At 38.6% G+C, this 22,944-nt stretch overlaps 1 protein-coding gene across 2 annotated transcripts in view; it reads left to right on the forward strand.

Annotated features, from left to right (window-relative positions):
• CAB39L (calcium binding protein 39 like) overlaps positions 1-8,425 on the forward strand; it is a 155,905-nt gene extending 147,480 nt beyond the window's left edge. For both annotated transcript variants that reach the window (XM_027848330.1, XM_027848329.1), the window contains one exon: positions 6,872-8,425. In XM_027848330.1, the coding sequence (XP_027704131.1) occupies positions 6,872-7,051 (180 nt within the window). In that variant the 3' untranslated portion in view covers positions 7,052-8,425. The remainder of the gene's footprint in view (positions 1-6,871) is intronic.
• Positions 8,426-22,944: the final 14,519 nt, after the last annotated feature.

Raw genomic sequence — 22,944 nt, forward strand, 5'->3', positions numbered from 1 at the left:
GTCTGACTCTTCAAGATACCATTTAGGGTTTTCTTGGCAAAGGTAATGGATTGATTTATTCTCCAGCTCATTTTACAGATGAGGAAACTGAGGCAAACAGGGTTTTAGGTGATTTGCCCAGGGTCACACAGCTAGTAAGCATCTGATGTGGGATTTTAACTCAGGTCTTTCTGACTCCAGGCCCAGCACTCTAGCCACTGAGCCTTCCAACTGCCCTGTTAGACATCCTAAAGCACTGTACAAAATCTGCTATCATCATAGTCAGCGTTATTATCTCTATTCAAGACTGAATAAGAGATCATAACCTTAATCTGTAGGATTTAGGTAAGAGAAAAGGAGGAGATTTAAAGAATGGGATGGATAGTTCTCCCCAGTTAATCTGAGAAAAATTCTTTTTAGTGAAGGTGAGAGGGGAAATGAATGGCCTTGGCCTTGAGGACCTTCTTTCTTGCTGATTGCTTTCGGAAAACAGACTTAAAAGAGGACCTGATTTTCTCAACAAATGTGCTATGTGACGCTCGCAATACCACTTTTTCTCTAGCAGTATTTAAATAATTCATTTCTTTTGACATTACACCCATGACATCATATTTTATTTGTTTACATTGTCTAACCTGGAATCAGTTTCTCTGGCATGGAAGAATTGTAATAGAAGAGTAAGTGCTTTCTTGAAAGAATAGTATTTCAAATTATAGTTGACAAGTGAAAAAATGCTTTTTAAACAAAAGAGTAGTTTCAGAATTTAAGTGAGCTAGTGAATTTAAACTAGCATCATAACAATCTGATCCTATGTGGGCAGCAAACTGATGTTGGGAAAGAAATTAAATGTTACATGTAGTCATGGTTGATATAGCATTTCTCAATAGGGATGCCAGGCCCATCTTACAAAATTTGGAAAATGTTTTTCAAATTAGCATATATTACCATGTTGAAAGGAATTTTTCAAAACACTTTGTCATTGAAAAGGGACAGTATATAAAGGGAATAAAATTACAAACAGCCAAAAGAAAATGATTCCCATTCCTTTTATCCTTCTGGGTTGTTCAAGATAATGATTTTAAATCAAGCTAGTAAAAATAAAGTGTGACCATCCCTTATTCCTGATCCCCTTCCATTCTTTTCCAAATGTTTATCCTGTCTTACTATTAAACTAGCTGTAAAATAATGTTTTGGGCTAAACAGTAGAATATTTCTGTGCTTAATCTACATAGAAGTGGCCTTAGTTTTGCATCTGAGAGAAAAAAGGGTGCTCAGAATTGGTGATCTTATTTTTAATTCTCTTTCATATACATCATAAAGTGACCGCCTGCTGTGTTTTTATGGTAGAAATAGTTCAGTATAATTAGACTTTTTTAACAGTCTCCAAGAGTATGCTGGCAAATGTAAACAACCAGCTGGGGGAAGGGGGGGAAGAGAGAGCAGGAAAGGAGGGAGGAGAGGGTACATGGGGTGGAATAGAGATACCTGTGGCACCCTTTTAACTTTGATCTGCACTATTAAGATTTTCTCCATCACTTTCTCAAGTCTAGACAACCAACAAAACAATAAAGCAAGTCTTAGTTTATAGCATTTGCTGATTTCCAAGATGTAAATTTAACAATCTAGTGAGCCCTCCTGATCAGGTTTGAGCTGGCTCTAACACACCCCAGGCAGCTGAGCATGGCTTTGAGAATTTAACCTCTACATTTTTTAACCTTAATCATCAGGAATTCCCTAAGTAATGTTATTTGTGAGCCTCTAGATACAGTTAGATTCTCCTGAATTTTTAATCACTAAAAAATAAAATCTCTTATATAGTAGAAATGTTGAGATGTGAATTAAAAAGAGATAATTTAATCATGACATGCAATGATTGGAATCATCATTCCAAAAAAGAAAAAAAAACAAACAACTAAAATTAAAAAATATTTAATATATTCAATTCAACAAGCATTTATTAACTCCCTAATATTTCAAGACATTGTGCTAGGTGTTGGGAATACTAATACAAACAGTCCCTTCTTTCAGGGAACTTATGTTCTACTGGGGAGGAGAATAAACATAAAATATATACAAAGTTATATACAATACATACAAAATATATACAAATAATTTCATAAGAAAGAGAGCACGATTTGGGGACATCAGAAAAGTCCTTGTATAGAAGGTAGCAGCTGAGCTGTGCCTTGAAGGAGGTTAGTTGGACTTACTTTAGAGTGGGGGACTGGAGGGAAGAAGTAGGATATTGCATATGGAAAACAACTTTTGAGATGGTTTGACCAGAAGAGAGAGTGTATAAGGGCAGTAAAATACAAGAAGCCTGGGAAAGTAGGAGGGAACCAGATTGTGGAGGCCCCTAAAGATGAGACCTAGAATTCAGACGTTAGTCTATTAGCCATAGGAAACTCCTGATGATTTTGGCTCAGATCTATATTTTAGAAATATCATTGGGGCAGATCAAATGGGATCATATTTGTAAAGCACTTAGCACAGTGCCTTGAACATGCTAGGCACTTTATAAACGCTTGCTCCCTTCCCCTCTTGTATGTAAGCTGTATTGTAGAAAGGAAAAACTGGGAGATCTGTTAGGAGGTTACTCCAATAATCCTGGCAGGAGGTGTTGAGGGCCTGAACTTTGGTGGAAGCTGTACAAGTGGGGAGAAGGGGACTGATGTGACTGATACAGAAGTAGAATAGGCAAGACATGTCAACTGATAGGGTGAAGGAAAGAAGAGTCAGTGATGGCTCCTCAGTTACAGACTTGGGTGACTAAAAGAATAGGGGAGCCCTCAACAAAAATGGGGAAGTTTAGATGAGAAATAGATTTGGGGGGAAAATATAATGAATTCCACTTTTAGATGTGTTAGAGATGACCAGACAGTACTTGGGAACATGGGTCTGGAATTCGGGAGAGAGATTGGAACTGGCTTTGTAGATCTGGGAGTCATCTGCATAGAGGTGATAATTTAACCCATGCTAACTGATGAGATCACTGAGGGGAGATTGTAGAAAGAGAAGAAAGCCCAAGCCAGGGCTCTGGGGGATCCTCACACTTAGTGGACAGGCAAAGAAACAGACAAGAGGAAAGCGAATGTTCAGGAGGAGGTGAAAAACTACCGAGAGTTCAAGTAGAATGAGAACTGAGAGAAGACCACTGGATTTAGTAGTTAAGAAATCATTATTAATCCTGTAGAGAACAGGTTCAGCCACATGGTGAGCCCAGAAGCCAAGCTGAAAGTGATAGAGAAGGCAATGGGAGGTGAGGTAATGGGGGCAATGAGCATCAATGTCTTTTTCTCAGATATTATGAAATAATTACTATTAAGTATTATTTCACAACTTTCAGAAGTTTTTTTCTTTGTTCCTTGTTTCTTTGTTAAGGTTTCAGAGAGTTCTTGAGGGAAAGAGGAAAGATGATAAACTTTGGGGAATAAAATGAAAGAAAACCAAATTTTTCTAGTTTTACTCTGGTAGATAACAAAGGGGAAATTAATTTTGCTTTCAGCAAACTCCACTTAACTCAAGCAGATTCTCAATTCAAAGCTACACTTGAGGCATTCTATACTCTTCTGACAAATACAACTTTCAATTTAAGGGATTCAAATGAGTTCTTTTATAGCACCTCTCTTATATTGAATTGATCTTGGTGACACCAGTAAGACTTAAATGGAGAAATCACAAACCATTTATTTTCAAATTAATATAACAAAATAGAAGTGTGTTTCATGAAATTGGGATAGTTTGAAAATAACATTATTTTTTAAAAATGGGAACATTCATGACTGAACAAGGCAACTTTCTGTCCTGCATGTGATGTCCAACATGCTTTGAATCAAAAATATCTCCCTAACGATAAATACGGCATATCAGGTACTTGACATGGCAAGAAGGGCTATTTGGAGTAATTGCTGCCTCAAGCATGTCTCTGAATCAGTTGCCTCTAGTCAGTTACTATATTTAGGGAGATCCCAGGGTTAAGGAACTATTTTAAAAAGTTTCAAAACATGAAGACAAACTTAACAGTTACCTCAGCTTTATGGTAGGGTGTGTGGATGTTCCAGAGTGGGTCCAGTGGAATGTGTGTGTGTATATTCGACCGTGTTTGACATTTATTTTGGATTAGGACGTAGAAGCTGAACTTTTTCCAATTTTATTTAACCTTTTTCTTTTTTTTTTCCATTAGAAAGACTGGTTCCATGAGTTATTTATGCAGTTGCCACAAAATACCAGCCAATATTTAGCTGAAACTCCACAGCAACCCCATTGTAAACAGTGGTAACTAGATGTAGTAATTTATATTTGCACCAGCGTGGGATTTCCAGGCATCCTTGGAGGCGCTACTTGAGTTTCAGGTAGTTTCTCTGAGAATTTAAAAATTAAGGCTATTTCGTGAGCCACTGAGTTGACTGTGGTACTCTCAAGCTAGACATCATTGAAATGTGTAAATCTCTTCACAGCACTATCTTGTCTAACCTCAAATTTCATTTCACCCAAACCAGTGCAGGCTGATGTGTTTGTAAGAACTATGTTAAATTGACAGGGGCAGCAAAGATGAGATGTCACTCAAGGACCAAGAGTGACTTCAATGCAGGATGAATGAATGACTGAGTGTCTCAGTTTCCTCATCTGTGAAATGAGGAGAGTAACAGCCCCTGCCTCCCAGGGTTGCTGTGAGGACCAAATGAGATAATAATTGTAAAGCACTTAGCACAGCATCTGGCACATCGAAAGCCCAATATAAATATGAGCTGTTATTATGACATAAATGTTAATGAGGAGGAGGAGGAGGAGAAAGAAGAGGATGGTGATGTACCGTGGAACCTTTGTGGTATAGTGGAAAGAGAACTGAACTAAACTTCAGAAGGTCTGGGCTGTGCCAAATAGAGAGTGTGCCAGCTTGCCCATTCTAGGCATACCTGTGGAGTTTGGACAAGTGTGAACCTCAGTTTCCTTCATAAAAATGAAAAGAATAGCTACTCTATATACCTCAAGGTGTTGGTGTGAGGATCAGATGAGATCATGGATATGAAGAGGACTTTGGAAACTGAATGCTAAATAAATGTAAGGTAGTATTACTATTATTGATGCAAATAACAAAAACGTAAAATAAATGAACTCTGATAATAATAAGAAATGCAATATGATTTAGTTGATATAAAACAAAAACTTTTCTGAGTTTTAGTCGCTAACTTTGTGATTAATAATATGACCTTAGGAAAAAAAAGTATACACAATCACCAATAATAATGAGTGACTTCAAAAGAATTACCTCTCTTGAGCAGGAAATTACCAGGACCAGGCACAATTCAGATAATCTAGAAGGATGTCTTAAACATCCCCTTCTTAGGAGATGGGCTATTTTTCTATGTGTTATGGCATGCCGGCAGATCTTTTTGGAGGCTTGAAGAGACCTTGTGAAAATTTTGCCCAGAAAAATAAACTAGAGATGTACCAGGTGGAGGTCAGATAAGTAAGATTGCACTGTTACAAGATATTAAATAAAATAAAATATTTCTATGGTAGGAATTGTACAACTTCACCTGATGCTTGCTCCTCTAGGCCCTTTTCTCATTCTCGTTCTTCCCCTTCCTCTCCATCTTTTAGCCATGACCTTGCTTTTTATATGTTGCATTTGGGGACTAAAATGCGCAGACATCTAACTCCCAGACCTTGATTCTATCTATATAAACCTTACCACTTTTCACATATGCTCAAAGCTCATATATTTCAAATTTTTGTTATCTGTCTCAGTAATAGTAATAATGCCACCTTACATTTATAAAGTATTCAGTTTCCAAAGACCTTTGACATCCATTATTTCATCTGAAATTCTGTCTACTAGTTTTCAACATTTTTTAAAAGATATTTGGCATATAACAGTGATGTCAAACTCCAATAGAAACCGGGGCCACTAATGGTACATAAGGATCCCTGGAGACCACATATTACCTTAGTTTTAAAATGTAATGTTATCAAATATTTAAGTGTATATATATATATATATATAATGTATATACACATATATGTTTATATATTTATATATATATAATATTATCTATGCTTTATTGTATTTTTATTTATATTTGTTTATTTTGCTAACTACTTCCCAATTACATTTAATCTGCACTCAGCTGTGTTGAAGGCCGCATATTTGACACCTAAGGTATACAGTGTCTATGTGCCACACGCTACAACTCCATCAGCATTAATTCCCCAAATACCCTTTCCCTGCTGAAGGATGTTGGTTTTTTTCTGTCTCACTGGCTTCTCCTTGGCCACAGATGTCTGAATAAATGAGTACCAGGATTATGGTATTGTGAAGTACTATCCACTATATCGTGAACTTATGTATTTATGTAATCTTGTCCATTGATGAACCTGATGGATGGTGTCTGCGGACCAGCCTGCCTGTCTGGAGAGGATCAGCACCAGGTTGGCTGGAGAGTGATGACTTTTTGTCTGTGGCCCCTCCCAAATGCCATCTGAACTGCATCCGTGGCAAAATGCCAAATCCTTGAAATACTGAAGTAATCTGCACTGCCACAAAACATTGTCAGTCTTCTGGGTCTCATTTTATTTAGAACATAAACATAAATTGTGACCACCACAAAATGTACCACATCCTTCACTGTTCTCTTGCCAAGAGTCTATGGCTTTTGCCTTGTTGGTCCAGTGCTTTTTTTTTTTTTAGTAGATCCCAGCTGTTGGTATCTAAGAAATAGGATATTAAAATTGAGTTTTGGATTTCCATCTATGTGAAAGAAGAGCCAGAAGCTTTCCTGGGGAGCAGGTATACAAATGAGGCCCGGCAGTCTGAATCATTCCTTAGTAAATGACCTTGGGGGAGTACCAGATTCTAACTTTCTGACCTCTGTATTTCTTTGTCTTTTAGGTATTTGTGGCTAGCCCTCACAAAACCCAGCCAATTGTGGAGATTCTGTTAAAAAACCAACCAAAGTTAATTGAGTTTCTGAGCACCTTCCAAAAAGAAAGAACGGATGATGAACAATTCACTGATGAGAAGAATTATTTGATTAAACAAATCCGAGACTTGAAAAAAACAACCCCTTGAAGATTTTACCTAATTTTCTGCCATAGGCATTAATCCTGTTTGTTCAATTTATATAAGTGTCATTTAAAAAAAAAATAGTGCTTGGGAAGGCATGCACAGGTGCCTATTTTAATTCATTGTTCAGATAAATGGAATATAAAACTTTTAAAATGGGAAAGTTTTAAAAAAACTAGAATAATATATTATTTTAATCAAGTCTGTGATTATTTATGTCCAATTAGCAAACCTCTGCATTAGAAACTGACCAGTTTTTATCCACGTATTTGCATCAACTTGTTCTTGCCTTTACTACCAGCCGACTTGAGCTGTCGTTCACTGTAACTGCACCAAGTAGGCACTCGGGTGATCGGATGATCGCAGTCGTCTTTTTCTTTGTACATCTAGTCCTGACTGATTAAGTGCTGTGCACACACGGACGGACGCTGGGAAAGAGCCCAAGCTCTTTGGCCATGTTTGCTTAGGGCAAAAGAATTTCTTAAGTCACTAAAGGGTAATTCAAAAAGATGATCACTTCAAGTGTTTTTGTTATTAGTACATTGTTTCTTTCCTGACGTTCTTTGGTTGATTCTAAATAAGTAGTTCCTAACCTTTTGGGGTAATTACTATTCTTTTGCCTTAGTTGAGACTTGAGCTACGTGCAGGACTATCTTAGAAGCTCCAGCACCAGGTTGAGCTGCTGCTGCTGACTGTAGTCTATGATTGCCAGAGCATCCCAGCCTCTGCTGGGGAGTATAATGGGACCAACCACAGAGAAAGGTGGGCTTCCGCGTGGTCCAGGGGCACTGCCAGGGGAGCCCAGAATCTAAGTCATTAAGTCCTGGCTGGTACGCCGAGCAGATGCTCGAGAGCAGTTTAGAATGGAGGGTCCAAAGAGGCATCCGTGCTGCTCTATCACATTGACTTAGGCTGGGTACGTGTTTTTTCTGTGTCCTGTTTTGTGGCCTCAGAAGTAGGAGGCATTGCCCGGTGACACCTGCTGCAAAGGCTTGGGTCCAGAGGTTGCAGCGGTGTTTTGGTCACTCATTTTCAAAGGGAAATGTAGAGGTAGAAAAGGGGGGAAATAAAAGATATGAAAAGATATCTGGCAGGTGGCTATAGGCGTCTTTCCTTAGTACAACAAGGAAGCCGTTACTCTATAACTCTACAGCAAATTCTTTAGCAAAAGGCTAGAAAACCTGTGAGATTCTGTGGTCCAATATACTGTTGCATATTAGGGTAATTAAGGATTTAATTTATGCTCTTTAGAAAAGGCATGGACCTTAACAGGTCATGGTTTATTTTCAGATGTCAGTTGTATAAAAATGATGTATATCTTAGCACTCTTGAATTTTAAAGCTCTATTTACAAGCTATTAAAGGCATGGTTACTACTCTGCATTGTTTTGCCTGATTTCATTTCTAAAACACGTGTTGCTCCTTCTCCCTAAGAACTTGCACATTTTTTGTTATTGGGTTGTGTGTTCTTTGCCTCCTTTCCACCAATCACCATTACTCTGGATGATAAAGGGAGCAATGAACTTGTTAGTTCTCAAGGACCCTTGGCCTTTGGAAACATCAGACTGAAGCCTACGCAGGCAAGGCTTGTCAGTCACTCCCAGAACGGGGTTTTTGTTTGTGCCGCATCCAGTTGTCAGTGCCAACCCTTACTCAGGAGGACCTCATGCTGCAGTAGCTTTTGTAAGTGCCATTGTAGAAGAGTCCAGATGCTGATCAGTAAAACTGACAACTCACACCCTTTCATTCTCCCATCAGCAAAGGCCAGATTCTCTTCCTGGCCTTTCTGAGCCTGCTCAGAATTCTGATGCTCAGGTTTTGCGTCTTTAATATCAGGGATAAGTAAATGCTAAAACATGTGAAGGCAAAACAAGTTTTGTGGAAGCCCATTTGACTGCTTGCTGCTGTTTCATGACATTAGAGGACCCTTATTTCCAACTAATTAGAAAGCAAGACCTTATTATCATTCTTTGGGTAAAGATAGGTTTTTCAATTTCCTGTGGACTAGAATCAGGCCTCCTGTATCCAGCTTAGCACCAGCTAAAACAGGAAATCAGCCTCTGAGACGCAGCAAAATGAGTATCTGGAACTTCATTATGTTCTGAAGATGTGAATTATCAATGTGTTAAGTAGATCAAAGAGCACAGAGTTGAAACAGGCTTGTGCATACATAGTCTCACTGTAAATATTTTTCAGAGTATTGAATTTATAAAAAGGTCAGATTTAATAAGCTATTTCAGAAGCTCACATTTAAGTTAAAACTGGCTAAATAAAAAGCATTTTTTGGTCATCTTCATTCCTCTGCTGTATTCACAATGATATGTGGTCATATTCTTGTCACAGCTTCAGATGAGGGAAAAACTGAGCTCTCCTAGTAGTGGGGTCTTGTAAGAGTGACTCGAATTATAGATGTTCGTTGATTCACACCACTGGGTAATCAAGTCAGTGTCTATGTCACTTCCTGAGGAAACTTGTTGATTGACAAGATTTAAGACTTTTTAAAATTTATCACTTATTGAGGACTTAATTTGAGGGAAAAATAAAGTACTGCCAAACTAAACTTGAAATAACTTGATAAAGGAAGATAACTTTTAAAACTCTCATATATGCATCTATATCAAAACCATCTAGCCTCTTTCTGAAAGTGTTAGCCTGAAGAATGAGTAAAATCTACACAAAATCGTATTGCAATTATACAAAAGGTAGGTCAGATCAAATACAACAAATAGTGTGATGCAATTTGATGTTTATTAAAACTAGAGTTTGAAGCATAAATGAAGTCATTCTGATACACCTAAACAAGGTCACATTGGTCTTCCACTGATATTTAAAGTAGTTGAGCCTTGTCTCTTGATTATCCATCATTGTTGAGACTGAGATATAGGAGACCCAGAGATCTCAGAAACTTTTTCTGATTTATCCTGCTAGCATATGGCAGCTTGAAGTTTTAGAATAAAATTGGCAAGGATTGTTCTTAGCTGACCAGAGTGTAATAGCTACAAAGAAGAGGGGGGAAAATAGGTAAATGGAGGAAAATATGAATCTAATTCTTATAACTTTAAATGTGAATGAATTAATCTACTAAAATGAAAAACAGATTGGTTAAGAACAAAACCCCACAATCTCTTGCTTATAAGAAACACGTATTAAAGACAAAGATAAAGTTTAATAGCTGCAACCCCTGCCTAACATCTCTTTGATAGAAATTACAGTAACTTGTCTCTTAGTGTAAGGTCTCCATCATTCCTCGCACTTGCCATCCTTACAAATGTCATTTTCATTCTTCATTATTCATTTCAATATATTTCCATTAAGAGTGCAAAAAAAATTTCTAGAAAAAAATAGCATCCTTCATTGACGTAATGTTATTAACCTTGTAAGTTGTATCTGTATATTCCCCATCCAACAACAACATTCCCCATCGGGTTAAACTGCTCTGAGACACATTATAGCTTGGAAATCTGGATTAGGCTCCAAAATCACCTGGATGAATTAGAGGATTCAGTCAGGGGTGGGGAATTTTCCACCTGGAGGCCACATGTAGCCCTCTAGGTCCTCAAGTGCTGCCCTTTGACTGAATCCATACTTCATAGATTGTGCTGTGTTTGGATTCTGTGTTTTGAAGTTTGAATTCAGTCAGAGGGCTGCACCTGAGGACCTAGAGGGCTATATGTGGCCTTGAGGTTGCAGGTTCCCTACCCCTGTCTAACTGCTAGAAGTTTTTGTTTGGGGAAGAGTAATGGTGAAGAAGCAAAAAAAGATTTAAAGATCACTGTATACTACTAAGAACATCCCCAGCATGGACTTTTTTTAAACTTTGTTTTCATGTTTATCAAAAGGAATATTATGTTTATAGTGTGTGAAATAAATTCATTTTTTTACTTGTTCCTTCAAAAAGGATTTTGATATTAAGAGGGTATGAGACTGAAATCACCTAAGAGCAGCCACTGACTTGCTCATGCTAAGCAAGCTGAACGTATGTGTGGCTGAGGGTATAGCTTTATTTTAGAAAAATGGTAGAAGTGTTAAAGAAAAATAATGACTCTTATTCATCATAGTGACTCAGGAAAGAATGACTAGAAGATTCCAAAACCGAGACTGGGTTTTCATTTCAAGAATTACGTCAAAAGAATTATAAAAGTCATATAAATTTAATATGGAAAAAATTGACCTGAGACTGTAAAATCTTGAGAGCTTTACAGGGATAGGGTAGACCCCATTGGAAAGAATTTACTCCGTAGATAGCAGAAGGCTGGCAAAGATAAACTCTTTCCCAATTTTTGGTATTTACAACTCAAGGTCAGGGATTCTTCATCTTTTTTGTGTCATGGACCCTTTTGGCTCTCTGGTAAAATAATGTTTTTAACTGCATTAAATAAGACACAGGATTATAAAAGAAACCAATTATACTGAATATTTATCAAAATATATGTCTTTAAAGACACCAGTTCGCTGATGTAGGTATATATTTTAATATATGATAAATATATAATATAAATATACCCCTGTTCTAGATGAGCCTTCACTTTGCTAACTATGAAATTCTGCATTGTTTTCTTTGCTGCTTCTCTCTAGTAGATGTGATTAGTCTTCATTTTCCAATACCGATGTAGCTATGAGTTCTTCCATTTTCACATTGAAAACACTCTGAATTCTTTGGTAGCAACATTTTCATAGATAAACCAATGAGCTCATACTAATATGTTAAAAGGTCACAACTCTTTTACACATACTTCATGTATTGCCATATAGTCAATACATATTTGTTGGGACCATTAAGGGAAGGGGCAGGCATTTGGTAGGAAAATACTGCCATGATGCTATTAGTAATCATTATTATCTTTCCTTCACAATAGATCTTGGAAGACATTTTCATCTAGCTTTACCTCTTTTTGTACTTTGAAGGCCCACAACTTGGCAGAGTGGATAGAGTCAGGAAAACCTGGGCAGGAATCAAGGAAATCATTTAACTTCTCCGACCTTCAGTTTCTGCATTTGTGAAATGGGGAGGATAGTACCTGTAGTTGATATTTCAGAGGTTGTTATGAGGTTTACATGAGATAATGTGTGTAAAATGCAAATATCAGATAATAATAATAATAATAGCTAGCATTTATATAGCATCTATATAAAGATCAAATGTAGAATACAGTTATCCTTTCCACCTTGTGGGTGGGTGTAAGGACATGGCACCCCCACAATCTGGAAAATCTACATAAAGTTTTTTGGCCCTCCCTTTGTACCAGAGAAGAAGTATGAATTTTATTCTTTTTCTTTTATAGGGTGTTTACAGTACCTTACCGTAAAATTTGGATTAAGTATTTTTCTGTGTCATCTGCTGGCCTTTACATGTCTGTGGCTTCTGCAAAACTCCCTAAAAATTCCCATTTAATTTCTTATGCAGACCCACAATACATCAAAACCTTTATGGGTATAGTCACGATGTGGAAGGGGATAACTATGTCACATTTGTGAGTATCGAATGTAAAGTACTTAGCACAGTGAGATGATAACTGTAAAGCACTCTGGTACATAGTGGGCTCTTAATAAATACTTACTGCTAGGGGCAGCTAGGTGGTGCACTGGATAGAGCACCAGTCCTGGATTTAGGAGGACCCGAGTTCAAATCCGGCCTCAGACACATAACACTTACTAGTTGTGTGACCCTGGGCAAGTCACTTAACCCCATTGCCTAGCCAAAAAAACCAAACAAACAAAAAATAAATAAATAAATACTTACTGCATTCTCTTCCCCTGCCTTACATATATCAAGCATTGTGCCAAGTGCTTTACAAACATTACCTCACTTGATCCTTACAATAAACCTGGGAGGTAGGTGCTATTCTTATACCCATTTTTACAGATGAGAAACTGAGACAGAGATTAATGACTTGCCAGGGTCACACAGTTAGTAAGTGTCTGAGGTTAGCTCTTCCTGACTCCAGGCCCCTCACTCTATCCATGTTGCCATCTAGCTGCCTTGTTATAATTATTGTTATTTATTATTACTGTTACTATTATTAGCTGCTGAAAGAGTCTATTCTTTCTCTACCTCCAACAAAAGCTCAAGCTCTTAGCTATTTTTGACTTGGTCACTTTTATATGTTTATCTTTTCATATCATTCCTATTTTAATCATACTTGCAAATTTTTCTTCCCACCTTTGACAAGAAGTTCACCAGTTACCCACCTATCACAATATGCATCCCCTATTTTTCTCCCCCCGCAGTGGTTTTGATGATAAAATCAAATGCATATGTGTTTATTGTAAAGATAAATAAGGAAATGGGAGAGAGGATTTATGATCACCTGATAAGGAGCCAGTTACACAATGGAGAATCATTGGTCTTCTTCCAAGAGCAATATATATATATATATATGAGTATGTATGTATATATGTATATGTATGTCTACATAGGTGTGTATATATGTATGTGTATATATATATATGCATAATATATAATCTGTCTATTTTTCTCTCCATCCCCAAATTATTTAATTCCATCTATATTTATTAAGCACCTAGTGAATGTAATCACTGTTGGGTACAGAGGGAAAAGGAAAGATTAAGAAAGATAGGGTCCCTGCTCTCATGGACTTTACAGTCTAATATGTCTAATTGGCAGATAATCACAAATACACAATACAGGATAAATGTATTAGCAAGTTAGAAAAGTACTGTGTGAGGCCCAAACTGGGGAACTGTTTACCAACAAGAGGCATCAGGAAAATCTTAATGGAAGAAGAAGTATTTGAGTTGGGCTTTAAAAGATTGGGGAGGGGGGGCAGCTAGGTGGCGCAGTGGATAGAGTACCAGCCCTGGAGTCAAGAGGACTTGAATTCAAATTTGGACTCAGATACATAACACTCACTAGCTGTGTTACTCTGGGCAAGTCACTTAACCCCAATTGCTTCACCTAAAAAGAAAAAAAAAAGATGGGGGGGGTGGGAAATGATTCAATAAGCAAAATGATTAACTATTCTACTGAATAAAAGGCTGGAGTCCTAAGGACTAGTTTTCTACCTCACTAAAAACTCACCACTGAGCTTCTGACATTTTGTCTGATCTTATTTAAAACTATGATAGTTTATTCATCAACAAGCATGAAAAAGACCACCATTAACACTAACAGTCCTGTTAGGTTGCTCTTGGGAGAAGGTGAAGGGTTAACTCACTGCCAGCCTTATTGGATTCACACCAATGGCATTTCCCACAGCACAGCCCTGGCCATGGGGAGTAGGTATCTTGGGCAGGCATAGAATAGAATGGAGGCTTTGTAATCTAAGGAGGCTCTTGGGGGAAGGAGGCAAGGCGGGGACTGTGTATACTGTTCTATTGGGGAAAAAAAAAAAGACTACACTTTTCTGGGCATGGAGTGTGACATTCACATGGCAATGACCTTCCTCAGCTTTTATGAATGAGACTCTGTCCTGTCAAAGGGGTGTGGAAGGGGAGGGGCGAGCCTCATCTGTGGCAGCTCCATTCAAGGCTTTGTCCTTCACCTCCCACAGAATCCCACTCACTCTCAGCTAAGATTCACTTCATTCTTCTTTCAGAGTGGCCAACTTGCTAGGTCAGTTGGAAGCCCTGCTTGGAAGTTACCTACATAATCAGAAAGCTGACCCCCAAAGGGACGCAGGGACGCGTGATGGAATTCTGAAAGCTCTCTCGTTTCCATTACTAGAAAAATCTAAGATCCCTGTCCTCATCGAGTAGCTGCCTAGCCAGACTCTTGGGCAAGTAATTTATGAAGACGTGTTGATGGGTTGGGTTTGCTAATCTCATTTGGGAAACAGTTCAGTCAGTGTTCTCAAGGCTGTTCCCTTTTAGACTCATAGACTTTTTTTTTGCTGTTGTTGTTGTTGCAAGGCAATTGGGGTTAAGTGACTTGCCCATTGTCAAATAGCTAGTCAAGTGACTGAGTCTGAATTTGAACTCAGGTCCTCCTGACTCCAGGGATGGTGCTCTATCTACTGCGCCACCTAGCTGCCCCAACTCAAGAGTTGGAAGGCTCCTTAGAAGTCTTCTAGTCCAAATCCTATCTGAAATATGAATCCTTCATACAAACAAATGTTTAGCCTCCACCTTTCCTAGAAGTAGGAAACTTACTTCTCTAGGGGCCAATCCATTCCATTTTTGAACAGCTGTGATTTTTAGGGAAGTTTTCATCCTGGCAAGCCAAAGTCATCCTCCGTATTACTTCCATCCACTGGTTCTAGCTCTCGCTTTCTGCGCCAACTAGAGAAAATTGAATGCTTTTTCATGTTAGCTGTGTGAACCCTGTTGGAAGGTAGGATGACTTGGCTTAAATATTTTTCTTTGGTGTAAGGAAAGGTTCAGTGGTGCAGCTGAAAGACGTAAAGGGGACATTACTCTAGGGTAAAAGCATAAAGCAACAATAAAACTTTTTTTTTTTTTTAAGAAAAACTTAATTCCGTCAACATGTCAATCCTTTAAATAACAAAAGATGACCTCTGACTCTACTGTGGAAATCAGTGAGCAGGCACAAGCTCCCTTACTTCCTCTCGCCTCCGCCTCAACATGTGCACTCCTTCACCGGGCTCCTAGCGCAAGGCGGTTACTTGGGAAGACCACATTCAGTTGACCAAGTAGTAGAGAGCCCATTACCTTGTATGTCTCCTGTAAACAAAACTACTTTATAACAAAGGCCCATCTTCTCTTCCTTTCTTCGGTCTTTCATGTCCCAGGTCAATCTATATCTGTCCCCTGACTTCCTCATTTCCAAGCTCCTATTCATCATCTAATGGCCTTTTCAATTATCACTTCCCACTCCATCTTCTGTCTTTGTCCCTGGAATTCTCACCTGTTTACTGCCAAACATGAACAACTCTTCTCTCTCTTGAAAAAAAAAAGTCACTTTGTCCTTCTACCTTGACTGGATAGTTACCACCCTATTTCTCTCCTTTTCCCAGGGAAATTTTTTCAACAAGTTACCTCCACCAATTGTATAATCTTCATAAGCATCTATTATCTCCAGAGCCTATCTTTTGGCTTCTGTTCCCACCCTACCATTAAAATAGTGCCCTAGATTTCAGAAAAACCTGGAAAGACTTACATGAACTGATGCAAAGTGAAGTGAACAGAACCAGGAGAACACTGTACACATTAACAGCAGCATTGTACCATGATCAACTATGAATGACTTAGCTATTCTCAGGAATACAATGATCCAAGACAATTCCAAAGGACTCATGATGAAAAATGCTACCCACATCCAGTGAAAGAATGGATGGAGTCTGAATGCAGATAGAAGTATGCTATTTTCACCTTATTTTTTCTGTGTTTTTTTGTTTTGGTCTGTGTCGTCTTTCACAACATGACTAATATGGAAATACGTTTTACATAATTGCACATATATAACCTATATCAAATTGCTTACCCTCTCAGAGAGGAGAGAGGTGAGAGAGGAAGGGTGAAAATTTGGAACTCAAAACTTTTTTAAAATGAATGTTAAAAAATCTTTACATATAATTAGAAAAAAAATAATATTTTAAAAATAATCCTGAGGAGGGCACAAATGACCTTGAAATTTCTGAATTTAATAGCATTTCTCAGGCCTTATTCTCTGACTTTCTTTTGATATTTAACACTATTAGACTCCCTTGCCTAGTTTTTGTTTTTTGTTTTTTGTTTTTTGTTTTTTTTTGTTTGTTTGGTTTTTTTTTTTTGAAACTGACGTCCCTTGACTACCACAACATGTGGTCTCTTGGGTCTTTTCCTACTTTTCTGACAATTCTTCCTCTGTCTCGTTTGTGAATGACTCGTGCTTGTTATTCTCCCAAGTCTGGCTATTTGACAGTGTCCTTCCTTTAGCCCTTTTTTCTTCACTTTCTATATCATCTCCACTAAGGATGTCATTCACTTACGAAATGGGCGTGGAGTCAGGAAAACCTATGTTCAAATCCTCCCTCATACACTTACTAGTTGTGTGACCTGGGGCAAGTCACTTAACTTCTTTCTGCCTCAGTTTCTTCATCTGCAAAATGAGGATGATAATAATATTGCCTACCTTCCAGGGTTGTTGTGAGGATCAAATAAGATATTTGTAAAGCACTTTGCAGAACTTAAAGATCTACATAAGTGTTAGTTATTGTGATGATGATAGTGATAATGATGGTGGTGGTGGTAGTGGTGGTCATGGTGATGATGATGACATTCTAATTTTTAAATTCTGAACTATCAGTCGTGATAGATCATTTCTGTTAAAATAGTGTCACTTTAAGAAAATATGTGTATTTTTACACATAAAGAACCATCCATGTACATACTTGGTTGATAGTGCAGAAGAAAGAATGCCGATATCCAAAGAGGTAAAGTGTGTAAATCCTAATTTGAAGACTAATTGGCCAAAGAACAGGCCAATTGTCCAGACCAGCAACTTCATTCATTTAGGGATGATGCCGCCCTCTAGTGACTAAAATAAATATGGTCCTACATTATTATCTACTGTCTGACAAATATGCAACACTTTTTAAAAATTTATTTTTTAATCATATTTTATTTCATTTTTGTCAATTATATGTAAAGACAACTTTTAGCATTCATTTTAAAAATTTTTTGAGTTCCAAATTTTCTCTCTCTGTCCTTCATCTCCTCCCTCCCTGAGACAGTAAGCAATTTGATATAGGTTCTACATACGCAATCATACAAAACATATTTCCATATTAGTCATAAGATGCAACACTTTAAACCAATAGATTGTCCCTAAATTTTGCCATGGTGCATTCCAATCTTAAACTGGATCAAAGCAGGTCATATTTTCCAACAGGAATAAGAGTTATATTCCTAGCCAAGAAATAAATCATCCACCTCATCTTACATATCCATAAACTTGAGGTAAGTCCAGCATATCTAAAATGATTTGATTGATGACAACTTCTTAGGAACCCTGTGTGAAACCAGAGGGCATTAGTATGTATGCTGCTTTATTACTTTTATGATACTATTGTTCAGACTATGAAATGCTGTGGGACAGATAACTCACCCAGAACCGGTCCATTGGCACATATATCTTGTACACAGGCTGCATACAGATGATGAACTGGGTTGCTCTTGGGAAATTGTGCTGCACTCTCCATGGCCCCAGGCTTCTCCCTGAAATAAATGTTTTGAATACTAGTGTTCTTGCAGTGATATCATAAGGATGGAAAACATGGAATACCACAGCCTCTGAATAATTAAAACTCCAGGTCACCTACAGGGCAGTGCACAGTGGGTAGGATTGGACTGCAGCACATTTTGCAGGAGACGCCATGTAAAAGATACAAACCAGAGAAAGGTATAATCACGGGCAAGTCAGGTAGTAAAAAGCAAAAGATAATCAAGAGGAGAATATATGCATTCATTTCATGCCCAAACAGTGGAAATATATCTAGAGGAAGGCCCTCAGATTGTTGGGTGGATTCCCTGTGGAGGATTGAAAGAATGAATTAAAATCACACAGAATGGGAAGGTTCTCCATCAGTACCATTGCAGAGGGTACCCAACTCAGTGAAGTTACCGGCAGGCTGAAGAATGATGCAATTGTGTAAATTCACAGAGGGAGCCAGTGGAAGGCAGATTGCCAGGGGTTTAAGAGATAGCGAGCAAGTGGAACTGGTTGGGAATAGAGACACTTCTTCAAGAAGTTTAGCAGTTAAAGGGAGCAAAAAATGAAAGTGTAATTGGGTAGAGAGAAAGGAGGAGAGAAGGCTTTATAAGTATTTGGAAAAGCTTGAACATGGCTTTAGGCAGATGGAAAAGTCATTTCACAGGAAGAAATGGAAAAAATTGAAAATTCATTCATAAGGTCTCCCTCTTGGTGTGGTATTGGGAGAAATTATTATTTTCTATTATTATTAAATTAGGATTGAGGTTTTTCCTTTTTATTTCAGCATTCAGGGACCAGCCCTTGCAGGTCATTCAGCCAGTCTCTGAAGGACATCGCTGATAGATGAGACTGCCCAAATCCTTCACGTACATGCTGCGATTTTGTGTGGGATCCCCCCCAACTAGAAGACCTTACAAGTAGAATCTAATCCTGGTGAGTTCTTGCTCTTAGGAAATAAGCCCCGTCCTTGGAACCCTCCATTAGAATTTAGAGTGACCCAGCTTATGAAGGAGAAACCAACCAGAGTGGTCTGGGTAGAGACGGAATTCCCTATCCAGACTGCTACAGTCAGCTGAGTCTCATGGTCAAGTCACGTTCTCAACAGAAAGAGCTGAAGACTTTCAGCCCACCTCCTCATTAATATGCCCATGCCTTCATTAATTGTTCACCAATCAAGGTTGATTTTCACCTGTCAGGGGTACTTCCTTTTCCAAAGATATTTAAGTATTCAGGGATCTTCATGGTTTTGTCTTTGGCGCCCAAGAGAGACCACTGACCATCGATTTATTGATTATTTCCTAGCCTAATTAATAAACTGATTATTAATTACCCAGAAACTCTCTCAGGCTTTTCATTCATCACAGTATGATCTGCTTGATCCATCCATCCCTGCTGCCTAAAATTTCACATCTCTTCTCCCTTTTGTGGTTAAACAACTTGAGAAAGCCATCTATGATAAATCTTCCACTTTTTTTCTTTTTCCTTCTTAACTCAGCAATCTGAACTGAATGGTTCAACTGAAACTGCTCTTTCCAAAGTTACCAATGGTCTCTCTTTTTTGTTAATTTTTATTTTCAATTCCAAATTCTCTCCCTTCCTCCACCCATTGAGAAGGGAAGAAATATGATTCCCATTATACATATGAAATCGTGCAAAACAATTTCCACTTTAGCCATGTTGTGAAAAAAGCAAGTAAAATAAAGAAAGTGAAAAAAGAATGCTTCAATCTGTACTCAGAGTTCATCAGTTCTCTCTGAAGTGGATAGCATTTTTTTAAAATTTACATGATAATTTTATTTTTTTCTACTTAATAGTATTTCATTTTTTCCAATTACATGTAAAGATAGTTTTCAACATTCACTTTTATAAGATTTTAGTTCCAAATTGTATTCTCCCTCCCTCTCCTTCCCTCCCGCCTCCCCAAGATGGCAAGCAATATAGCCTATATCAATAGGCTATACATGTACCATCATATTAAACATATTTCCACGTTAGTCATTGTGAAACAAGAATCAGAACAAAAGGGAAAAACCGGAAGAAAGAAAAAAAATAAAAAGAGAAAATAGTATGTTTCAATCTGCATTCAGACCCCATTGTTCTTTCTCTGGATGTGGATAGCATTTTTCATCACGAGTCCTTTTGGATTGTCATGGAACCAAGGATCTCTTAATTGCCTTTTCTCAGTCCTCAGCCTTCTTGACCTCTCTGCAGCCTTTGACACCTATTGATCACCATCTTGTCCTTGAAACTCTCTGGTCTCTAGATTTTTATGAAACTTCTCTCTCCTGGTTATCCTTATACTTGGCTGACCACTCCTGCCAGGTTTCCTTTGCTGGATCTTCATCCAGACCATGCTTCCTCACTGTCCACGGGAGGCTCTCTCCTGGCGCTTCTTCTCTTCTCACTCTATACTATTTCACTTGTTGATTTCATGAGCTCTTACGGATTTAATTATCATCTCTCCGAAGAAGATTCTCAGATATATTTGTCCAGCCCTGACCTCCAGGCTCACATCTCCAACTGCCTATTGGACATACCTAACTAGATGTCTCATAGACATCTTAAATACATCATATCCCAAATTGAACTTATTATCTTTCTCCCAAGCCCTTAACTTCCTAACTTCTTTCTAACTTCCTTATTACTATCTGGGGTACCACCACCTTCCATCACCCAGAGTAGCAACCTAGATGTCATCTTCAAGTATTTACGCCCTCACCAACCTCCATATCCAATCAGTTGCCAAATCCTGCCGTTTCTAACCTCCTAGTATCTCTCATATAAGGTCCTTCTTTTCTCAGCCACTGTGACCACCCTGGAGGAGGCCTTCATCACCTCACTCCTAGACTACAGTAGCCTGGTGGTTGGTTTCCCTGCCCCAAGTCTCTCACCGCTCCAATACATCCTCCATTCAGATATCAAGTGAACTTCCTAAAGCTTAAGTCTGACCATGTCACCCCCTGCTCAATAAACTAAAGTGGCTGGGTTTCTATTACCCCAGGGGGAAAATATAAAAACTTCTATGTGATTTTTAAAGCCCTCCGTGACCTGGTCCCTTCTTACCTTTTTAGTCTTCTTATACCCTACACCCTTCTACGTACTCTACAATCCAGCGGTGCCGGCTTCCATGCTGTTCCTATGACACTCAACACTCCAGCTCCCGATGCCAGGCATTCTCCTTGGCTGTCCCCCCAACCTGGAGTTCTCTCTCTCCTTGTTTCCTCCTCCTGGCTTCCCTGGAATCCTCTAAGTCTCATCTCCTCTGAGAAGCCTTTCCTAGTCCTCCCCAATTTTAGCGTCTTTCCCCTGAGATGATCTGCAATTTACCCCGTATGTAGCTTGTTTACACATAGTTGTTTCATACTGTCTCCCTCATTACATTGTGAGCCACTAGAAAACAAGGATGATTTTTTGTCTTTCTTTGTAGACTCAAGACTTAGCACCATACCTGGCACATAGTGGTGCTTCATAAATGCTTGTTGACTGTCTCTTGACTGAGTAGAATCCTGGAGGAGGGGGAAGGAATGGGATCAATAACAGCCAGTCAGTCAGAAAATACTCACTTAGCACGGTGTACCAGGCATTGCACTAAGATTGGGGGAATATGAAGAAAGGAAGGACGCAAGTGGAGAGGACTTAGTAAGACCTTAGAGATGTCTTAGGTACTTCTGTGACCTCAGGGAAGGAGAACATGGTTGATGATGCTGCATTTTGAAGGCCTGAGAAACTCAGATTAAACCGCCTTAATTATGATAAAAGTAAAAAGCTAAGTCATCTCTTTTAAGTTTGATAGATAGTGAGCTTGCTTGCTATGTGCAGTTATTGTATGTTCTAAATGCTAGAACCATAAATACGATTTTAAAAAGACAGTCTCTGGGGCAGCGAGGTGGCACTGTGGATAGAGTACCGGCCCTGGATTCAGGAGGACCTGAGTTCAAATCTGGCCTCAGACACATAACATTTATTAGCTGTGTGAGCCTAGGCAGGTCACTTAACCCCATTGCCTAGACAAAAAAAAAAAAAAAAAAAAAAAAGATAGTCTCTGCTCTTGCAGAGATTACATTCAATGTTTTTTTTAGGGACTGTTCTCCCTATTTCCCCAGCCTGGAAGTGCAGTGTATTCAGGGCCGATGCCTCTTACTGTTGATAGGCACGGGAACTTTGACCTTCTATTTCCAATCTGGGCTGGGTTTGCCTAGGCAGCTTAGTAGCTTCTCTACACTATTGCCCTCTCCCAATGGATCACCATGTTGGTTTAAAACTTAGTGTGGACACCCTATCAGTTTCAGCCTTACTGCAAGTCAGACCTCCCAATTCAAAGGATCCTCCAGGCTTGGCTGCCCCAGTAGTAGAGCTTGGGCCAGAACACCAACAGGAGCTTATAATCTAATGGGGAAGGGGGGTGGGTGGGGGAGGGGGAACACCACATAAAGGGCAGCTGGAAAGGGAAGGGAGAGAAAGGTACCCACAGAGAGAAAATGGGATCAAGAAAGAGGAGAGAGGAAAGGGTTTGGAACAAATGCTGCAGAGGGTAAAAGAGCAAAAGATTCAGTAAGGGCTTAGAAGTGTTATCAAGCAGTATAAAAAAATCAAGATGAAGTTATATAACAAATTTGCTGTTAGTGAAGTAATTTCATGAGTTTCTCCAGCAATTATCTTCAGTCCTGGAGCAGAATGAAAGAAATTATGAGATTATGAGATATCTAGATATCTAGAGATAAGTATTTGCAAGTCAGAAATGGTGGAATTTTAGAAGGGGATAAGAATGTTGTGTAATGAAAGTGGCCAAT

The sequence above is a fragment of the Vombatus ursinus genome, unplaced genomic scaffold (assembly GCF_900497805.2).
Source record: "Vombatus ursinus unplaced genomic scaffold, bare-nosed wombat genome assembly UNPS02005659.1, whole genome shotgun sequence".
NCBI classification, from domain to species: domain Eukaryota; kingdom Metazoa; phylum Chordata; class Mammalia; order Diprotodontia; family Vombatidae; genus Vombatus; species Vombatus ursinus.